Below are 22,217 nucleotides of genomic sequence, written 5' to 3'. Positions count from 1 at the left end.
CCAAGACCACCTCTGAGAAGACTCACAGGACTCAGCTTGTTGTTGTACTCATGGCTAAGATTGATTTCCGCAAAAGGATACAAAGCAAACTCAGCAAAGGGAAAAGGTGCATGGGACAAAGTTCAGGGGAAACCAGGTGCAAGCTTCAGAGAGTCCGCTCCCAGTAGAGTCACACGAGATGCACTTAATTCCTCAGCACTGAATTGTGATAATACAATAAAGTGTTGTCTACCAGGGAAACTGATCAGAGACTCACTGCCCAAGATTTTACTGGGGGATGGTCACGTCAGCACCCTGTGCCTACCACATATGAAAATTCCAGACTCCCAGAAGGAAAGCAGGTGTTACCACTGTGCTTATATGGACAGTCCAGGAACAGTGAGACACTCTTATCAGTTGGGGAAAGTTTTATGTTGGTCTGGGGAACTGTTTACTATTCAAGTTTCCAGCCATCAGCCAAGGGCCAGCCTTGCAAGAAGGCCTTTCTGAGGATAGCAGTCTCGGGCCTGCATGTAAACTCTTTTCTGCATACATACCATATTGCATTGGTCATTATCACATGTTAAATTTCAAACAATGAGGAAGTTTTTTTTTCCTGACAAGAGTTTTTCGGTTTTTATCTTGTTTTGTTTTGTTTTCCCTAACCAAGGCAATTCAGATTTATTCTTGGCTGGAACTTCCGATGTGAATTTGACACAATGGAACCTGAGACTGCATTGGGCTATACTTCTCTAGTTACTTACCTATCTCTATTAAACTGAACTTGAAGACAGGGCTCCTGTCTCTTTTTGTTTCTTAGGCACTGTGGGTGAAAAATAAAGAATGGGAGGGTGGGGACGGGAGAGCAGAGGGTAGAAAGCATAGAAGACAGCTTTCTAGAAATTGAGTGTCTGCACTTTTTCTTCTTCCAGGTGTCATCATGCTGTTTTTCTCCCCACTGTCTCTGTCTGCTTTTTACTGCCTGATGTGGTCGCTCTCATACATCTTCTTTCCAGATGCTCTGTGGGGCAAGGCAGCCTGTGTTTCGCCACAGCGCTGAGGAAGCTAAGCAGCTCTACCAGCTCCTGCCGGCCTCTGTGGGGTTTGTGTCAGCATATCGGGTCAAGCCTTGTGTAGCTGCACTAAAGCTTTGCGTATACCTGTGTTGTCCTATACTAGATATATGGTATGTCTCTTGCCGTGAAGTGAGAAACCCAAAGTAAGGTCAGTGACCTTCCCTTCTTTCTGTTTATTCAGGGTTCTGACTCCCTTGGGGACAATACTTGTTTATGTCATGTAGAACAGAATATCCCCCCGCCTCAGGCTCAATGTGGGCTGGGTTTGAGTTCCAGCTCCGCTACCAATGGGGTGACTGTGTTACTAAGGTCTACCCCTTGGAAAGGAGTGACAGCCTTCAGAACTGGTATTGGCCTTGGCCTCAGCCCTGCCTGGTGGGACTTCCTGAAGCATTTGTTACTCTTGCAGACTCTGGCTCTGAGAGTAGAGCTAATCACAGGACTCTCTTGTTGCCCAGTTTGAATGTGTGTAGGATTTTGTAACTTAAACATTCTGTATTTTAATAGTTCAAAGCTGCTGCCTTTTGCTTTGTTTAGCAATTAGATACATTGGGCATCATCTGGCTTGCAGGATCTCGTGTGGATTTTCTTTCCTACGCTAGAAACTACTAAATTCTAGCAATTCAGATGCCACTTCATATTCTAAAATCCAAATCAAATAGAAATAAACAGTACTGTATGGCAAAGTTGTACCTCACCGAGAACTTAGGTCCACTGAACCCCCAGTGTAGACAGACATTCCACCTCCCAGAGGGTGGAAAAAAGGATTGATGGCTGGTTCTGCTCCACCCTCAGAGACTGTGCTGGAACACCTTCTACTCTGGATATAACTTTTTTAAGTTTCCAGAACAATGCATGTGGTAAATATACATCTATTCTCAAATTAGATGTTTAAAAATAAAAACCCAAAGTAAGATTTGGCTGTAACAGAATAGATAGTGCCTTCCTGTTAAATCATTCATATGTTCCTAGTTAGATGGATTTGCCTGTGCTCCATGACTTTATGTCTCCTTCAGTTTAGGTTTTGTATTTTTGCTATCTGCCATAGTGCCTGACACTCAGAAATGTTCACTTTGTATATGAATTGATTTAGTTGTGGATTCTAGTAAGTTACATGCAAGGTTACTATAATGTGGTAAGAATTTTACAAATATACACGGGCTTAGACATCTCAATACAATGTCCTTCAATGCTGTACATTCATTTCAATCTGATGCTCCCCTTAATCAAAGCATTTTAGGAACTCCAGTTTGAAAATGGTCTTCACATAAATTCTTAAGGACCAAGCAGCTGTAACAATGCCTGAATAAACAGGTGCTCAACAACACCAAAAAGCGAAAAACATGTTTTATTCTGAACTGACTAAATTCTTTCCAAAAACCTAACATTTGAGATTAGCCAATTATGTTCTATTCTTAAATCAAATTAGGTATCATATTTGAATTCAAACGACTTGTGGCTGCTTCTAAAATTTGAAACTATGTTGAAAGGAAGAAGATGCAATTCTGAAAGAGAATTTCCATGTCCATTTTAAGTGAAGCAGCAGAGTTAAATACACAGACCCCCAGGAGGACAGCTTTGAAAAGTAAAATACCCATTTGGATGTATAAATTATGGCTTGATTGTAACAGCAATAATTCATACTTAATTACCTCCAGTTTTTGTGTAGGTTAATGACACTAGGATAGTTATAGGTCAGCTGACAGCTGGTTAACAGAGGGATCTATACTTCCTTGCACCTCTCTGAGAGTATGGTTATACTTCCATATGGGCTTCAGGGTGTCAGATACTAAGGCTACTCATTCAATGCCTTCACTTCCTCAGACAGTGGTTTTCTAAAACAGAATGTCTCTTCTTGGGCTTCCTCTTAGGAACAAGGGAGAAGGCCGAGACTTTAAAATCCACACTTCTCAAATGAATTCATGAAGCCAGCAGGGTTTAGGCAGTTCTCTTTGTCCTAAACTTGAGAGTGTAGATCTCCTTCCTGGTCAGCTTCTAGTCCCTTCTTCCTAACCTGAAGTCCTACTCCTGTGTCTGATAAGCAGAATCAAGTGACTGAGAATTCTGCTACTCTTTTAGCCCTGTGACCTTGAATAAAACGTTTAATCTCTCTAAGCCTATTTTCTTATCTGTAAAATGGAGGATTTACTTCCTTTCAGGGTTCTTTTGTGGATTGAACAACCGTATGTTTTATGTGGATGAACGTAAAACACCTAGAATAATGAATGACATATAAAATATGTTAAATAAATGTTAGATGGCTTTCTGTCCCCTCTAGCCTTCTTCTCTTCCCATATATACATATTTCAATTTATAATAGTAGTAATAGTTAACATTTACTATGTACAGTAAATGTATAACGTTTACTATATTATACCATATAACTTACTATATGTCAGGAACCATTCCTTGAATTTTACTATTTTACATAATCCCCTAAACAATCCAATGAGGTAGGTGACCACAGGTTTTAGGTCAGCAGTTCTAAGTGTGGTCTGTGGATCCCTAGGGTTCCTGAGACCCTTTCAGGGTCAAAACTGTTTTTTTTTTTTTTTTTTTGAGATGGGAGTTTCACTCTGTTACCCAGGTTGGAGTGCAGTGGCATGAGCTCAGTTCACTGCAAGCTCCGCCTCCCAGGTTCACGCCATTCTCCTGCCTCAGCCTCCCAGGTAGCTAGGACTACAGGTGCCCACCACCACGCCCGGAATTTTTTTTTTTTTTTTTTGTATTTTTAGTAGAGATGGGGTTTCACCGTATTAGCCAAGATGGTCTCAATCTCCTGACCTTGTGATCCACCCGGCCTCCCAAAGTACTGGGATTACAGGCGTGAGCCACCGTGTTTTCTTAATCCTAAAACTGGGACTAAAATGTCACTCTGTTGACATTTTTGCCAATGGAGCAAAGCAATGGTGTGCAACATGCCCAGCATTCTGGTTTGGATCAAGGGAGTGGTCCTAAACGGTACTGCTAGTTACTGTACTTTTCACTGCTGCAGGCTCACAGTAAAAAACAAAAAACTCAAGAATGTCATGATGACTAGTAAAAAGTATTAATTTTATTAAACTTTTACCCTTGAGTAAATTTTTTTTTTTTTTTTGAGGCGGAGTTTGCTCTTGTCACGCAGGCTGGAGTGCAATGATGTGATCTTGGCTCACTGCAACCTCTGCCTCCTGGGTTCAAGTGATTCTCCTGCCTCAGCCTCCCAAGTAGCTGGGATTACAGGCACCTGCCACCACACCCCGCTAATTTTTTGTATTTTTAGTAGAGACGGGGTTTTACCATGCTGATCAGGCTGGTCTTGAACTCCTGACCTCAGGTGATCCACCTGCCTTGGCCTCCCAAAGTGCCGGGATTACAGGTGTGAGCCACCGCGCCTGGCCGAGTACACATCTTTTTAATATTCTGTGGAATGAAATGGAAAGCACACATAGAACATTCCTGCTGCATACTGCAGTGATGATGTTTTTCTGGAGGAAAAGCACTGCTTTGAGTTTGAGCTGAACTCGCTTCTTATGAAACACCAAAGGACAATCGACAAACTGGGGTTGCTCAGACTTGTCTTTCTGAAAATATAAAGGGAGACAGCCTGTTGCTTCAAGAAATAGTTTTTGTTGCCAAGGATAAAATTTTAACTTCCAAGTGAAAAGCAGAATTTTAGAAAACTTGTATCCAAACTCCGTCACTGGGCATTTGACACTTTTCCAATACTCAAGACTTTTCTGGTGAGATCAGTGTGGATATTAATGAATAAATATTTCTGATGTTGTGTAATGCTGCAGTAACATTTAGAAAATTCGCATACCTCAGCGAACCAATATTTTCTAAATGATCAGTGCATGATGTTACAACATCATGCATGGGTGAAAGATCTGTTCATAGGGAAAGATTCAAAGACCAAAGGATTTTAATGTAACAGAGTACAAAAAGATCACTAACATGTTATCAGATTCTACATTGCAACTAACCTTTAAGAAACCACCACTCGCTGAGTTTTGGTATAGTAGTAAAGCTTATCTGCAATGATCATAAAAGGCTATTAAAATACCCCTCCCTTTTCTAACTACATATCAATATGAGGCCACATTTTCTTCATATATTTCAACTAAAACAAGATGAGAATCCAGTATACAGAAGCAGGTATGAGAATTCAGCTTTTTTCCATTATGCTGGATATTAGAGATTTGCAAAAATGTGAAACAATGCCACTCTTCTCACTAAATGATTATTTTTGAAATTTTTTTCACAAAAATGTTATTTATGTTATCCTATAAGGGTTATCACTTTTAAATGAATTAGTAAATATTTTTTAAACTTTTAATTTCTAATAAAGCAAATATGATCTATACAACAAGTTTTAGCATATAAAAAAGCCCTGAGACCAAAAAACTTAAGAATTATTGACTTAGGGGCCAGGCACAGTGGCTCATGCCTGTAATCCCAGCACTTTGGGAGGTTGAAGTGGGCGGATCACTTGAGATCAGGAGTTTGAGACCAGCCTGACCAATATAGTGAAACCCTATCTCTATTAAAAATACAAAAATTAATCAGGCATGGTGGCGGGTGCCTGTAATCCCAGCTGCTCATGAGGCTGAGGCAGGAGAATTGCTTGAACGCAGAAGGCAGAGCCGAGATAGTGCCACTGCACTCTAGCCTGGGTGACAGAGCAAGACTCTGTCTCATTTAAAAAAAAAAAAATCATTGACTTAGGGAGATTAACACTTGCCCACACAATCACCAACTAGTGGATCTTAGCGTCAAACCCAGGCAGCTTGACTTCCAAAGTCAATCTTGTCATTATTGGTTTTAGATGTAAGGCTTCAAAAATATCTCTGTACCTCTGAGAAATTGGGGAGGGACCACATCAGGATGAAGGAATTCTGGGCAGGTAAGCAGAGATGATGTGTTCCTAGTTTTCTTTGACTATGTTTATAACACCCTTAGCATTCAATGTTATTCCAATTATGGACACAGTGACTTCTGGACCCCTTACCCTGGTATTTCTTAGCAGTAGAAAATAAATCTTTTTCTTTCTAAAATGTGAATAAAAGGCCAGGTATGGTGGCTTATGCCTATAATCCCAGCATTTGGGAGGCCGGGAGTTTAAGACCAGCCTAGGCAATGTGGCGAGTCCCCATCTTTACAAAAATATTTTAAAAAATTAGCTGGGTGTGGTGGTACACATCTGTAGTCCTAGTTACTTGGGAGGCTGAGGTAGGAGGACTGCTTGAGCCCAGGAGTTCAAGGATGCAGTGAGCTGTGACTGTACCACTTGCACTCCAGCCTGGGTGATAGAGCAAGACCCTGACTCAAAGAGGTGGGGGAGAAAAAAAGGGAAGGGGAATACAAAGATGACCTGTTGCTGTCTTGGTTCAGATATCCTCTTGTATCTCGATTTTTTTTTTTTTTTTTTTTTTACCACAACCCACAGTAAGGAATAATTTTTACATCAAATGCAGTATACACATTCATGTGTATGTAACCCTAAAACAAAAGTTTCACCAAACAATATCCTTACCACATGTGGTAGTTTTTTTTTTTTTTTGTTTTTTTTTTTTGAGTCTTGCTCTGTCGCCCAGGCTGGAGTGCAGTGGTGTGATCTCCACTTACTGCAAACTCCACCTCCCGGGTTCACACCATTCTCCTGCCTCAGCCTCCTGAGTAGCTGGGATTACAGGAACCTGCCACTACGCCCGGCTAATTTTTTTTTTGTATTTTTAGTAGAGACAGGGTTTCACCGTGTTAGCCAGAATGGTCTCAATTTCCTGACCTCGTGATCTGCCCTCCTTGGCCTCCCAACGTGCTGTGATTACAGGCATGAGCCACCGTGCCTGGCCCCACATGTGGTATTTTCTAATTTATTATTTCATTGAAAAGAAAAGCTGGTCATAATTTACTAAACTGATTTTACAACCACTTGCAGTTTGAAAAACTGTGCCATACTAGAGTGTTTCTCCAGGACAAGAATATACCCAAGGCTGAGTGATGTTAATACAAGCAGTTCCCAACTAAGAATCTTTCCACACAATGATCATGTCTTTCCTGGTTATGTGAAATCTGAAAACATTTCCCATGAAACAATCTGAAAGGTGGCTGGAAAGGGAAGTAACATTTTCTGAGTGCTATGGTTTGAATGTGTCCCCCAAAGTTCATGTGTTAGAAATAATCCCCAATGCAACAGTGTTAAGAGGTGGAAACGTCAAGAGATGACTAGGTTATGAGGGCTTTGCCATCATGAATGAGTAATGATGTCTTATTGCTGGAGTAGGCTAGTTATCTTGGGAGTGGGTTCCTAATAAAAGGATGAAGTTTGGCCTCCTTCTCCCTCCCTTGCCCTTTCACCTTCAGCCACAGGATGATGTAGCAAGACGGCCCTCAGCAGATGCAGGCCCCTCCGCACTGGACATCCCAGCTTCTAGAAGTGTAAGAAACCAATCTCTGTTCTTCATAAATTACCCAATCTAGGCCAGGCATGTTGGGTCATCCCTGTAATCCCAGTACTTTGGGAGGCTGAGGCGGGTGGATCACTTGAGCTCAGGAGTTTGAGTCCAGCCTGGGCAACAAAGTCAGACCCTGTCTCTACAAAAAAATACAAAGTTAGCAGGTATGGTGGTGCATGCCTGTAGTCCCAGCTACCCAGGAGGCTGAGGTGGGAGGATGGCTTGAGCCAGAAAGCAAAGATGCAGAGGTTGCAGTGAGTCAAGATCATGCCACTGCACTCTAGCCTGGGCAACAGAGCCAGACCCTGTCTCAAAAAAACCAAAAAACAAACAAAACAAAACAAAACAAAAAACCCCACAAAAACACAAACCCAATCTAAGGTATTGCTGTAACAGCACAAAGTGGACTAAGACACTGAGTATCTATTACATACATTATTTCTCAACAACACTCCTGACAGGAAGGAAATATCATTCCATTGTGTAGATGGGAAAACTGCAGTTCAGAGAGGTTAACTGGTAGTTGGGTACCCCAGGTCATTTGGCTCCAAAACGGCTTTTTTTTTTAAGCATATGACAGTATTTCTGTGTATTTATAGGGACAGCTCCCTCCAACCCCCTACTTATCTGAAAACACAAAACTCCATTCAAAAAAATTTAGCAGGATGCTACAGAACCTAATTACCATTTGTGGAGATAATCTATGTAGAGATTATCCTTAATTATAACTTGGGCTCTAAAAACACATTCTCCACAGTGGTGGAAAGTTTAACATCCCATCAACTCCCCAGTTTACTCCTGAAATATGCCAGAGCAATGGGAAAAGTATTCTCAGTGACTCCAGAGGCAGCACAGGGAGACAGAGGAGACAGGGACAGCTTGAGGTGTTTCCAGCATTTCCAGCTTAGAGGAAAGGAGGTGGCAGTGTCTGCCTCTTTGCCCCATCTGAGTGGTATTTTTTCAGCTCTCTTAAGTCCTGCTCCCCCTACTCCCAAGGAATTTCTGGAAATGAAATATCCTAGAAGAACAATCTCTTCTTTTGCTCAGCATTAAAATAACTCTACTAAGCATTCAGGTATGAACTACCATTCTTGATACAAATGTCAGAAGCAGAAACCACCTTACATTTCTACACCTAAAAATGGCAGTTGAATGGCGGAGGGGTGGTGGTTGGTTTCTGAGGGACGTCTGAATATTTCCATCATAAATTCGTTTCTAGGTCGGATAAGGCAGACAACAAAACAAAAAACAAAAAGCACCTGCACTCCCCTCTTGCTGTTGATGAAAGCCTGCTGCTAGCTCTCCACAATCACCGGTGAGGAAATCCTAGCTTCAGGCCTCTAACCCTGAGTAGTGACTCATCTGGGAGTAAAGGGGTCACATATTTATATCTGTGTGCCTATAAACTAGAGATCAGCAGGGTCTGCAAAGTTTTAGCTCCAGGAAGAATGAAAACTGGAAGCAGTCGTGTTCTTTCTCTCCTCTCTGCCAAGCTCCTGAAGGAGAGAGGGTGCCTTCTGCTCACCTCAACTTTTCTTACCTATTACATTACTTTGTATTCCATTTTCTATGGCTAGGCACTTGCTAAAGTATCAGTAAATGAACATTTTATTAGTATTTTATTTGTATTTTTGGAGAAGATATAGTTTCATGAGAAACACTGATTTTTCTCAAATAGAAAAAGGTTTTTTTGTGTGTTTTGTTTTTTCTTAAAAAAAAAAAACAAAAAAACAAAAACCACTGTCTTAGAAGAAGAAAACAAGTCTCTTCAGCAAGCATGCGGCCAATTCAGATTGGAGGAACCAGTGAAGTAGAAGTTACACATAGGAAGTGAGTTCAGATTTATCCACAAATGTCTTCTGGCCTAGTTCTGTAAGGCTCCAAATGGGCCATCTCAGCTTAAAACTGGCAACACCCTGTCAAACAAAAATCTCAGGGTCCCATCTGGTCTGAACCTGGGGAGCTCATTCTCCAGGAGGCTGCATCTGTTTACAGAACTCATCAAACTGCTGCTGCTCCAGTTCTGTCATGACTCTGTTGAGGGCATAGATCTGAATGAGAGAAAGAGATACATCTGTTAGCAGTGGAAGCAGCTGCACAACGCATCTTCTGACATAACAGGTGGTGCCTTCTGAAAATACCAGAATCTCACCAGTAGTGGTAATGCAGGGACAGTGATCTGGGAATAGGAAAGTTAGATATTAGTTCCATCTAGAGAATCAAGAATGCAGCAGGATGCAGGTGACTTGATTTGGTCTTTAAGGGATGAGTAGGATCCCTTAAGAAGAAAACAAGTCTTTTCAGCAAGCATGTGGCCAATTCAGATTGAGGAACCAGTGAAGCAGAAGTTACATATAGGAAGATCAGATTTATCCACAAATATCTTCTGATCTAGTTCTGTAAGGCTGCAAAATGGGCCATCTCAGCTTAAAATCAATCATGGGACATGATAGGTGGTGGGGGAGGATATTATGTGTAAATAAATGTAATGGAAAAGTATAGGGTCTGTTCTGGAAACTTCAAGTATGCCAATATGAAGGATATTATAGAGTAGGGGTTGGGTAGCTGAAGAAAGCAAGAAAATTATGTTGGGGTCTTAAATGCCATATCAAGGAATCTGGATTTTACCTGGCAGATTCTGGAGAGCCAGCAAAGATAAGTGTGCAGGGGAACAATGTGAATATATATATAGTGTGTATATATATACTATGTTTAGTATATATAGTTTATATAAGTAGAGTATATATAATATATAAGCTATATATACTCTATAGCTATATATACTAAGAGTATATAGTATACTTGCAAACCTCTGACCTGACAGATCCTCCCGTCCTAGCCTCCCAAAGTGTGTGTGTATATATATAATAATAGTATATATACAATATATAGCCTACATATAGTATATATAAGCTATATATATAGCTATACACCATATAGCTATATATACTAAGTGTATATATACTATATATATACTTGCAAACCTCTGACATGACAGATCTTCCCACCTCAGCCTCCCAAAGTATATACTACTAATAGTATATATACTATATATACTGTATAGCCTATGTATAGTATAGGCTATATACTATATGTATAGTGTAGGCTATATATAGTATAGGCTATACATAGGCTATATAGTACATATAGTATATACTATATATAGCCTATACTATATAGTATATATATAGCCTATACTATACATAGGCTATATAGTATATATAGTATATATACTATTAGTAGTATAAGTACTATATATAAGTATATACTATAGTATATATACACATCTATACATATATGTATAGCTTATCCATATATACATATATACATTATACATAGGCTACATATACTATATATAGGCTATATATGCTATAGGCTACATATAGTATATATACACATATGTATCGCTTATATATACATATATACTATATATACTATAGATAAGCTATATATACATATATAAGCTATATATGTACTATGTAGTATATATAGCTTATCTATACTATACAGCATATATGTATATAATCTATATATAGTATATGTATATAATCTATATACTATGTATATATTCCTATCTATATACATGTATATAGCCGATATATGTATATGTATATATATACATATAGCCTATACATATATGTATGTATAGCTTATCTATATACGATATATGTATGTATAGCTTATCTATATACTATATATGTATGTATATATAGCTTATATATAAGCTATACATATATCTAGTTCAGACACAGTTTTGCTCTGTTGCCCAGGCTGGAGTGCAGTGGTGTGATCTCAGCTCACTGCAACCTCTGCCTCCCAAGTTCAAGCAATTCTCCAGCATGAGCCTCCCAAGTAGCTGGGATTACAGGTGACCGCCACCAAACCCAGCTAATTTTTGTGTTTTTAGTAGAGACGAGGTTTTATCATGTTAGCCAGACTGGTCTCCAACTCCTGGCCTCATGTGATCCTCCTACCTCGGCCTCCCAAAGTGCTGGGATTACAGGCGTGAGTCACTGTGCCCAGCTACAAGCAACGTAATTCTATCTGTGCTTTAGGAGACATCTGTTACAACAGTCCAGAAAGGAGGTCATGGGAATGTCGCCTACAGCAGGCAGTGGTGATGGAAAGAAGATGGCAAGAGACATCCTCAGGTAAAAGGCAGGGTAACTACACCTTATTCCTCACCTTTCTTTATCCTTAATCCACCCACTAAAGAACAGAAACAGATCACAGAACTTCCTAATTTGTAGAAGAAAAAAATGAAAGAGCGAGAATGTGTGCATGTGTAGAGGAGCTATAACTTGATTAACTGAAAAGACAAGGAAGGGGGAAAAAATGAAACTTAGAAGTGGGACAAATAGAAAATACAAAATAAGAGCAGAAACGAATGAAAAAGCAACCAAACCTACAATAGAGAGGATCACCAAGACTGCAAGATGGTTATTTGAAAACACTAAAAAAAAAACTTTGCAAACTTCTGACATGACAGATCAACATAAAAAGGGAGTGGGCGGCCAGGCACGGTGGCTCACGCCTGTAATCCCAGCACTTCGGGAGGCCAAGACGGGCGGATCACGAGGTCAGGAGATCTGTCATGTCAGAGGTTTGCAAGTATATATATAGTATATATACACTTAGTATATATAGCTATATAGTGTATAGCTATATATATATAGCTTATATATACTATATGTAGGCTATATATAAAAAAAAAAAAAAAAAAACAAATCCCAGCACTTTGGGAGGCCGAGGAGTGGGGATCACTTGAGGTCAGGAGTTCGAGACTATCCTGGCTAACACGGTGAAACTCCGTCTCTACTAAAAATACAAAAAATTAGCCGGGCGTGGTGGCGGGCACCTGTAGTCCCAGCTACTCAGGAGCCTGAGGCAGGAGAATGGCATGAACCCGGGAGGCGGAGCTTGCAGTGAGCCAAGATCACATCACTGCACTCCAGCCTGGGCGACAGAGCGAGACTCCGTCTCAAAAAAAAAAAAAAGGGAGTGGGCACAAATAAACATTATTAGGAACTAGAAAGAAGACTTAACTACTGACATAACAGAAATTAAAATGAAACATTATGAACTCCGTGTCAACACATTTGACAACCTAAATGAAACAAGTTCCTAGGAAAAGTAAAATGATCCAAACTGACTAGAAAGCTTGAATGATCCCGTCATCTGTAACAAAAATGGAATTCTGCAGAGTGATGAAAACTGTTACAACACTACCGCAAATAATTATTGCAACACAGAATGCGGCTGATAAAACTGGTAAATTTTATGTACATTTTACCATAATAAAAATAAATAAAATTGAATGGTTAGGCCGGGCGCGGTGGCTCAAGCCTGTAATCCCAGCACTTTGGGAGGCTGAGACGGGAGGATCACGAGGTCAGGAAATCGAGACCATCCTGGCTAACACGATGAAACCCCATCTCTACTAAAAAATACAAAAAACTAGCCGGGCGAGGTGGCAGGCGCCTATAGTCCCAGCTACTCGGGAGGCTGAGGCAGGAGAATGGCGTAAACCCGGGAGGTGGAGCTTGCAGTGAGCTGAGATCCGGCCACTGCACTCCAGCCTGGGCGACAGAGTGAGACTCCGTCTCAAAAAAAAAAAAAAAAAAAAAAAAAAAAAAAAATTGAATGGTTAAAAAAAAGCCGAGTGAAGAGAACCAGTCACAGTAACATAATATGAAAGTTCAGAAACATGCAAAACAATATATTGTTACACTACAAAATATTATTTAGAAGTACATAGACAGTAAATTATCATAGAACAGCAAGAATGATTAGCATAAAATACAGCAAGGAGGGTACCGCTGGTGGGAAGGGTGAGGTACATGAACAGAAAAGGGGTACGCAAAGCTTCCCAGTTACTGGTCATGTTCTATAGTTGGGTGTTTTATGAAGCTGCACACACACGTTATATAAATATACTTTTAACACACACATATATATACAAATATATATGTAAATATTAAATATGTATTATATATATTAAATATGTATATCTATTTATATATTAAATATGTATTATATATATTTATATATTAAATATATATAATTTGCGTGTGTGTGTGTGTGCGCGCGCGTGAGCGGAGTCTTGCTCTGTCATCAGGCTGGAGTGCAATGATGCGATCTTGGCTCACTGCAACCTCCACCTCAGGGTTCAAGCGATTCCCTTGCCTCAGCCTCCTGAGTAGCTAGGACTACAGGCGTGCACCACCATGCCTGGCTAATTTTTTGTATTTTAGTAGAGACGGGTTTCACCATGTTGGCCAGGATGGTCTTGATCTCCTGACCTTGTGATCCACCCGCCTCGGCCTCCCAAAGTGCTGGGATTACAGCATGAGCCACCATGCCCGGATTCACATATATATATGTTTTAAAACCTCCACTTGCTTCATTCAGTATTTACTAGCATTTGTAATCTGCACATTACTGTGCTAGGGACTGATAGGCATATTAAATAGCTTCTCAGAGACCTTCAGATCAAGGAGGCAAGATGGCAGGAGAAAGAGGAGACTCACAATGGGTCAGAGTATCCAGGCCAAAGAATGACTTTCAGTCAAGAAGGAAACAGACCCCAACAGTGTCAAACGGTGCTTCCACTGCCAATGCGCCTTCCATTCCCATTCACCTCCCACATCTCTCCTTCACATCTAACTTTCTGGAATCTGGCATCTGCAGAATTGAATAGAAACTTTCTCTTCCTCCCCACAAAGGGTCTTGTTGCATTACATTCCAGGCAATAAAGATTAAAACAAAAACAACAGGCCGGGAGCGGTGGCTCAAGCCTGTAATCCCAGCACTTTGGGAGGCCGAGACGGGTGGATCACGAGGTCAGGAGATCGAGACCATCCTGGCTAACCCGGTGAAACCCCCTCTCTACTAAAAAATACAAAAAAAAAAACTAGCCGGGTGAGGTGGCGGGCGCCTGTAGTCCCAGCTACTTGGGAGGCTGAGGCAGGAGAATGGCGTAAACCCGGGAGGCGGAGCTTGCAGTGAGCTGACATCCGGCCACTGCACTCCAGCTGGGGCGACAGAGCGAGACTCCGTCTCAAACAAAAAACAAAAAACAAAAAAAAACCAACAAAAAACAACAACAAAAAAACAGGATGGGTGCGGTCACTCAAACGTGTAATCCCAGCACTTTGGGAGGCTGAGGAGTGGGGATCACTTGAGGTCAGGAGTTCGAGACCAGCCTGACCAACATGGTGAAAACCCATCTCTACTAAAAATATGGTGGCAGGTGCCTGTAATCCCAGCTACTCGGGAGGCTGATACAAGAGAACTGCTTGAACCTGGGAGGTGGAGGTTGCACTGAATCAAGATCGTGCTACTGCACTCCAGCCTGGGTGACAGAGAGAGACTCCATCTCAAAACAAAACAAAAACACCAACCAACCCAACAGAAAAAAACAGCAAGGCAGCTGTAGGGGGCAAGGCAAAGCAACAGACAAAGGTCAGAAGATGTTTAGACCACAGGCCTGCCCCTCATTAACTACAGGACTCTACTCACATCACTTTAAAGTGAGGATAATACTGCCTACCTCACAAGGTCATATATTTTACATATCGGATTAACCAAGGTTAAATGGGAGTCACAATAACTCCTGTTTTGGAGCCCTGGTGTAAGGACTAGATGTGGCTATGCATGTGTAGCTTGGCCCGGTCCTGGCACATCTCAAGAGCTCCACGGAGCCAGCTGCTGCTTGAGTGCAGCAACGTTGCATTTCAGCAGGTCAACAGGAACTTAGCAGTTGTTCAACTTAGAATCCACACAATAAAAGCAGGCTGCCTGCTTGGAAACACAAGATTATTCCTGATCATAATCACTGCCATTTATCAAATGCTTCCTAAGCCAAGTACTGCGCTATAGGCTTTACACATGGTATTTCCATTCCTTTTAATGGTCTTCTGAGGTAGATGATATCCTCATTTTACCAAGGAGGAATTGATGAACTGGGGGTTCAGAGAGGTTAAGTATCTCGTCCAATGTCACATGGAAAGAACTGGGATTTATGGAGGAGCTGAGATTTGAAGTCAGACAAATAAATTTAACCTGTAGAACTTTACAGAAGGGTGTCAATAAGGACATGAACAATGTCCTCAACATCTATCCTTACAATATGCACAGAGGACAGTTTCACAGGGCTGGTTTCTTTAAATGGATTTTAACATAATTACTATGTGTACATAGACAACTAAGAATAGGGAAAAACCCCCAAATTAATGTTTTAACAAGTTAACAAGCTGTTACTAAAGACCATATGCTTGGATTAAAAAAAAAAAAAAAAAAAAAGAGTACAATAGAGGAAGTCTCTCATTCAACCTAGCAGTTTACCTAATCTCTTTTAATAAATCCAGCACATTAGAGTGGTAAAAATTTATCTTTTAACACTCCACATAAAAACATGTGTGCCCTCTCCTACATTTAATCATTAGTAGTCTCTAAAATGGTAAAATAAATTGAATTTACATTAGCAAATGAAAGCGCAAATTTGTACAGCTAGGCTCAGCAGCAAAAGTGAATAAGAATGAAAGGTGAAAAGCTGGTGTATGCCCTGTGGAGCGAGGACTTCCATGACGGTCCGTGCCCTGCAGCCAAACACAGTCAACATGCCACCATTTTCTCATTGCTCTTAAATGAGCAAAACCAAATTGTTTTTTTTATTTAATGAAATATTAAATCTTTATTTCCCCCAACATAATTTGTAATCAGGTAGAGCAGAGGTAAGTCCCACCATCACTGGGGACAGCAGCAACATACAGACTTCAGAAACAGACTTGATTCATCAATAACATCCTCCCCTGGTACCATTAGAAGGAATGCATCTAATAACAAATTTGCAATGTTGTCACGTTGTTCTAATTTATTTGATTAGTTTATCTGAAAAACTTTATACATTATTTAAGACAACAGTAAATTATTTTCTTGCTCTGAAAAAATAATGTTTTTCACATTTTAAAACCTCTTAGTATCCTTTTGCAAAAGGAGTTGCAAGAAATGTGACAGCTGGGTTTGCAGAATGTCCATGTACAAGTTTGTATTTATAAGAACCTGGTAATCTGCCTATAATTTGCTTCTACAAATAGAGCTCTTTACAATAATATTTTTTTAAAAACAGGCTTAAAGTTTCCCCTATTCATTCTACTTGTAGCAAAGAGGTACTTACTTTTCAAGTATTACATGGTAAAAGGCAAGTTTTTTTTTTTTTTTTTTTGCCAATTTTAAGCTGTTAAGCTTTAAGACCAAACTATTTATGTGAAAAAAAAAAATGATGCCTAGTCAATCCTAGTTGTTGCGGGAAGTCAGGGACCCTGAACGGAAGGATCAGCTGAAGCCATGGCAGAAGAATATAAATTGTGAAGATTTCATGGACATTTATTAGTTCCCCAAATTAATACTTTTATAATTTCTTATGCCCGTCTTTACTGCAATCTCTGAACATAAATTGTGAAAATTTCACAGACACTTATCACTTCCCCAATCAATACCCTTGTGATTTCCTATGCCTGTCTTTACTTTAATCTCTTAATCCGGTCATCTTCGTAAGCTGAGGAGGATGTATGTCACCTCAGGACCCTGTGATGATTGCGTTAACTGCACAAATTGTTTGTAGAGCTTGTGTGTTTGAACAATATGAAATCTGGGCACCTTGAAAAGAGAACAGGATAACAGCAATGTTCAAGAAACAAGGGAGATGGCCTTGGACTCTGACTGCCGGTGAGCTGGATGGAACAGAGTCATATTTCTCTTCTTTCAAAAGCAAATAGGAGAAATATCGCTGAATTCTTTTTCTCAGCAAGGAACATCCCTGAGAAAGAGAATGCACCCCTGAGGGGAGGTCTACGAACGGCCCCCTTGGAGGTGGCCGTCTTTTACAGATAAAGCGAAGGGATGAAATAAGCCCCGTCTTCTGTAGCGCTCCCAGGCTTATTAGGACGAGGAAGTTCCCACCTAATAAATTTTGGTCAGACAGGTTGTCTGCTCTCAAACCCTGTCTCCTGATTAAGATGTTATCAATGACAATGCGTGCCCAAAACTTTATTAGCAATTTTAATTTCACCCCATCCTGTGGTCTTGTGATCTCGCCCTGCCTCCACCTGCTTTGTGATATTTTATTACCTTGTGAAGTATGTGATCTCTGTGACCCACACCTTATTCGCACACTCCCTCCCCTTTTGAAAATCACTAATAAAAACTTGCTGGTTTTACAGCTCAGGGAGCATCACGGAACCTGCTGATACGTGATGTCTCCCCCGGACACCCAGCTTTAAAATTTCTCTTTTGTACTCTTTTATGTCTCAGACCAGTCGAGACTCTTAGGGAAATAGAAAAGAACCCACATTAAATATTGGGGGTGGGGTTTTCCCTGATACCTAGTCAGTCATTTTATAGCCAAATGCTCTTGTCTTTTAAAGAATGCAGAAAAATACTAATTTGCTAACAAGGAGCACATTGGAAAAAGCCATTTTAAAGTACTGAAGAATGAGGAGTATTTTTTTTTCTACTGATGAAAATTATTAGAAAAGCTATCCTGTCTGTTGTCTTTAGCTAGTTTTAATAAGTCTGTTCAAAATAATGGTCAAGAAATCTTTAGAAAATTGGAAGAGGGGATGCTTTTTTACAGCATGAAAGGAATTCCATTAATTGTAGAAATTCTCATTAAATTTTGACTTTGGTTCTTCATAAAAAATACTGATTTAACTTCTGCAGTCTATGTGTTTGAACACCATCTACCTGAGACAGGGACCCAAGCATCCCTTCATCGTCAAAGGCCAAAATTGGATTCAAAGGAATTTCTGGGCTCTTACTGTTGGTGACATCTAATCTGGATGGTTTTGAACCAATGGGTAAATTTATAATTTCTTCAAAATTTTCATTCTGAACAGATACTCCATTTTCATTTGGTTTTCCAAATTGGGGGTGCTCTCCACAGTCACTTTTGATTGGTGTGAGGTAACCACATATGGGCTGGCAACTGGTTCTCCATTTCCCAGAGCATTTGTCTTACACAGAAGTGTAGATAGGTCTGTTCTTCCAGCGAGAGCTCCCTTGGCTATATCACCATTTCTCTGATCAATGGTTTTCTTATCTGTAGCTTCTGTTCTCCCGCTTCAGGGCTGTTCCTTATAGCAACCCTTATATTGTTCACCAAAGCACAATGCAGTCACATCATCTGGGGACTTGGATCCAGGTGGGAATGGGAAGGTAAGGGACCACAGCTCTCAGGTGGTCTGCCTTAACCCAAAGGTAGATTTCAGTTTACATATTAACTTCAAATGCACTAGTAAGTTTACTTATTATGTTTACTACCTCCCCTTGCTGGAATGCAAGATCCATGAAGGCAGGGATTCTTTTCTGCTTTATCATCATGTGACTCAAATTCCTAGCACAGTGCCTGGCACATACTAGCAGTTCAATTTTTTTTTTTTTTTTTTTTTGAGACAGAGTCAAGCTCTGTCGCCCAGGCTAGACTGCAGTGGCGCGATCTTGGCAACCTCCGTCTCCTGGATTCAAGCAATTCTGCCTCAGCCTCCCAAGTAGCTGGGACTACAGGTGTGCGCCACCACGCCCAGCTAATTTTTGTATTTTTAGTAGAGACTAGGTTTCACCATGTTGGCCAGGATGGTCTCAATCTCTTGACCTTGTGATCCGTCCACCTCAGCCTCACCAAGTGCTGGATTACAGGCGTGAGCCACTGCACCTGGCCAATATTTAATGAATCAATCAGATTAACAAAAATTAAAAGTTAACAGTATCGGCCGGGCACGGTGGCTCACGCCTGTAATCCCAGCACTTTGGGAAGCCGAGGTGGGCGATCACGAGGTCAGGAGATTTAGATCATCCAGGCTAACATGGTGACACCCGACCTCAAAAATACAAAAAAAATTAGCCGGGCGTGGTGGTAGGCACCTGTAGTCCTAGCTACTCGGGATGCTGAGGCAGGAGAATGGCATGAATCCAGGACGCAGAGTTTGCAGTGAGCCAAGATCACACCACTGCACTCCAGCCTGGGCGACAGAGTGAGGACTCCATCTCAAAAAAAAAAAATTGACAGTATCAAGTGTTAGGAAAAAAATGAGGAATGAGAATCCTCTTCCACTGCTAGTGGGAGTGCAAATGTATACAATTCCTTTGAAAGCAATTTGGCAGGCCAGGCGCCGTGGCTCACACCTGTAATCCCAGCACTTTGGGAGGCCGAGGTGAGCAGCTCACTTGAGGTCAGGAGTTCCAGACCAGCCTGGCCAACATGGTGAAACCTCATCTCTACTAAAAATACAAAAATTAGCCAGGCGTGGTGGCACATGCCTGTAATCCCAGCTACTTGGGAGGCTGAGGCAGAAGAATTGCTTCAACCTGGGAGGCAGAGGTTGCAGTGAGCCAAGATTGCGCCACTGCACTCTGGCCTGGGTCACAGAGTGAGACTCCATCTCAAAAAAAAAAAAAAGCAGGCCGGGCCCGGTGGCTCAGGCCTGTAATCCCAGCACTTTGGGAGGCCGAGACGGGCGGATCACGAGGTCAGGAGATCGAGACCATCCTGGCTAACACGGTGAAACCCCGTCTCTACTAAAAAAAACACAAAAAACTAGCCGGGCGAGGTGGCGGGCGCCTGTAGTCCCAGCTACTCAGGAGGCTGAGGCAGGAGAATGGCGTGAACCCGGGAGGCGGAGCTTGCAGTGAGCTGAGATCCGGCCACTGCACTCCAGCCCGGGCGGCAGAGACTCCGTCTCAAAAAAAAAAAAAAAAAAAGCAATGTGGCAATGTCTAGTAAAATTGAGAATGTACCCAGTAATTTTTCTAGTTAAATACCCTATAGAAATTCTAAGGCAAGTGCCAAAGGAGACACCTAAAAGCTTTTCACTACAGCAATGTTTGTAATAGCAAAAAATACTATAATTTAAATGTGCATCCCTGTAAGAATGAATAAATATACTAAAATGGATGCATAAAATATACTACTATAAAAATTAATGAGAATAAACTAGATTCTTATATTAGCATGAACAGTTCTTAAAAAAACAATGTAAGCAAAATGCAAAATAAAATGCAGGAATTTTATTAATGTAAAAATTTAAAATACTATTGTATATTGTTCAAGGATCTCTATTAACATATTTGAATGTAAAAGTATGAAAAAAAGTAGTTGTCCATGGAAAGGTAAAAGGATGTAAGACAGGAAATGGACAAAACAGACAGATAAATAAACAAAACAAAGAGGGAAAAAGAGACCCGCAAGCTTTTCCCTGACATTAAATACTAAAATAAAATACTCATGTCTGTATGTGGCTCAATATTGGCAGTATAAAGTTTAAAGCTTTTTATTCTCAAATTGATTGTAATCGTTGAGAGAACAAAGGAACACAATGGCTTGGGCCTCTATCTGGCATGAGTAGCTACTTTCGGCACCAAATCCAGAACATCTGTACTGGGGTGTCTGACACTTGCGTGCTCTCTCTCATTCTGACTCCTTCTTTCCCCTTACATACCACTTTTTTTTTCCTTTCTTCCTTCCCTTGGGTCTCTACCACAAAAGCTCCGCACCAGGCTGGGGTTCTGACACTAACTTGGCATGTGATTCTGGCCTGCCACCTCACCATTCTGAACCTCAGTGTTTTCCCCTCTAAATCTGGGAGAACACCCATCCTGCCTGGAGGCAAGTAGGGCTCGCTGTCAGTTCTTTCTGCTATTTCTCTACTCCAGCATCATCTCCAGCAGACTACAGGCATACAGAGCCTCCGCCTTAATCTCACCTCTGCTCTTTGTCTCTGCTTCAGCTCCTGCTGGGCTGATTTCTGTTTGGCCTTCTCAACTCTGCTGACAGGTTCTTTAACTTTGGTTTTTTCTTTACGTGCAGGTGGATCCATGGCTTGACTTCTGGGTATTTCTTAGGAGGCTCTGATCTGGGTGGTACAGAAAAAGGCAGATCTTAAAAAAAAACAAACAAAAAAAAACCTGCCAGTCATTCCTCTAACTAATCCTTTAGCTCCGCCCCATCCTTTGCCAGGTGAGGCAGAGGGGTCTGGTGGCAAGGGCGCTGGATGTGGCGGAGTAGGAACCCAGTCCCAACGCCACAACCTCGCTGGGTGTCCCTGGACAAGTCTCCTCCCCACTCTGAGCCTTAGTTTTCTGTCTGCAAAATGGGTTAATAGTGTCTTCCTGGCCTCCCTCCAGGAGCTGCTGTGTGCGGGTGGAATGCGAAGACCCCTGTGAAAGCTCTGCCCACTCTGCGGCCTGCGGCACCCACCGCGGAACCGTCCTAATGGGATGCTGAGGTCCAGGGGACGCCCACGGTTTTCCCACCGCGGCCGGCCTAACTGCCGCAGCAGCCGCTCCTGGAGCCTGGGGGCCGGGCCCCACCGCCGCCCGGGCCCGCCCTCCGCCGCCCGGCCCCCGACTCCGCCCCGGCCCGCCCGGTCCCGGGGGACGGCCCCCGCCTCCCGCCCTCTTCGCTCTTCTGGAGGAAAATGGCGGCCGCTGGAGCCGCCGACAGAGGGGCTCGGGAGTCGGTACCTTTCCCGACCGGCCCGCTGGAAGTCGGAGCCTCCGCCGACTCGCAGACAACGCCTCCGGGGGGTAATCCTCGCCTTCTCTCCACCACTGGACCCAGCACTGCGCGCCCACCGCCCCTCGTCCTGGGCGGGGCCGCGCGCCGCGGGGAGGGGCGGAGGGCCGAGTGCCAGGAGGCTTCCGCCCGCAGGAACGGCTGCGCGTGCGC

General features: G+C 41.9%; 3 protein-coding genes across 6 annotated transcripts in view; 2 read left to right on the top strand and 1 right to left on the bottom strand.

Moving 5' to 3' along the window:
- TMEM269 (transmembrane protein 269) overlaps nt 1-11,876 on the top strand; it is a 19,602-nt gene extending 7,726 nt beyond the window's left edge. For 2 of the 3 annotated variants that reach the window (XM_074010522.1, XM_005543712.5), the window contains exon 5: nt 912-3,170. In XM_074010522.1, coding sequence (XP_073866623.1) covers nt 912-1,039 — 128 coding nt within the window. In that variant the 3' untranslated portion in view covers nt 1,040-3,170. Of the gene's footprint in view, nt 1-911; nt 3,171-11,547 lie in introns of those variants that run through there. The other variant, XM_015437403.4, reaches the window with a different exon arrangement.
- SVBP (small vasohibin binding protein) lies at nt 9,099-22,217 on the bottom strand. 2 transcript variants are annotated; one of them, XM_045373093.3, is made up of 3 exons: nt 22,013-22,217; nt 21,253-21,427; nt 9,099-9,543 (listed from the first exon to the last, which is right to left on the bottom strand). In XM_045373093.3, exons 2-3 carry the CDS (start codon nt 21,364-21,366, stop codon nt 9,457-9,459), a joined length of 201 nt encoding a protein of 66 aa, XP_045229028.1. In that variant the 5' UTR covers nt 21,367-21,427; nt 22,013-22,217; the 3' UTR covers nt 9,099-9,456. The 2 variants fall into 2 exon arrangements, with proteins under 2 accessions (XP_045229028.1, XP_045229025.1); XM_045373090.3 differs by having other exon boundaries at nt 21,253-21,402.
- Nucleotides 21,951-22,217, top strand: part of ERMAP (erythroblast membrane associated protein (Scianna blood group)) — a 35,108-nt gene continuing 34,841 nt past the window's right edge. The window contains exon 1 of the mRNA XM_045373060.2: nt 21,951-22,075. The gene's annotated coding sequence lies outside the window, so the exon portion shown is untranslated. The remainder of the gene's footprint in view (nt 22,076-22,217) is intronic.

The sequence above is a fragment of the Macaca fascicularis genome, chromosome 1 (assembly GCF_037993035.2).
Source record: "Macaca fascicularis isolate 582-1 chromosome 1, T2T-MFA8v1.1".
Classification (NCBI taxonomy): domain Eukaryota; kingdom Metazoa; phylum Chordata; class Mammalia; order Primates; family Cercopithecidae; genus Macaca; species Macaca fascicularis.
Note: the sequence above shows the minus strand (reverse complement) of the source record. Positions and strands in the feature narration are given on the sequence as shown.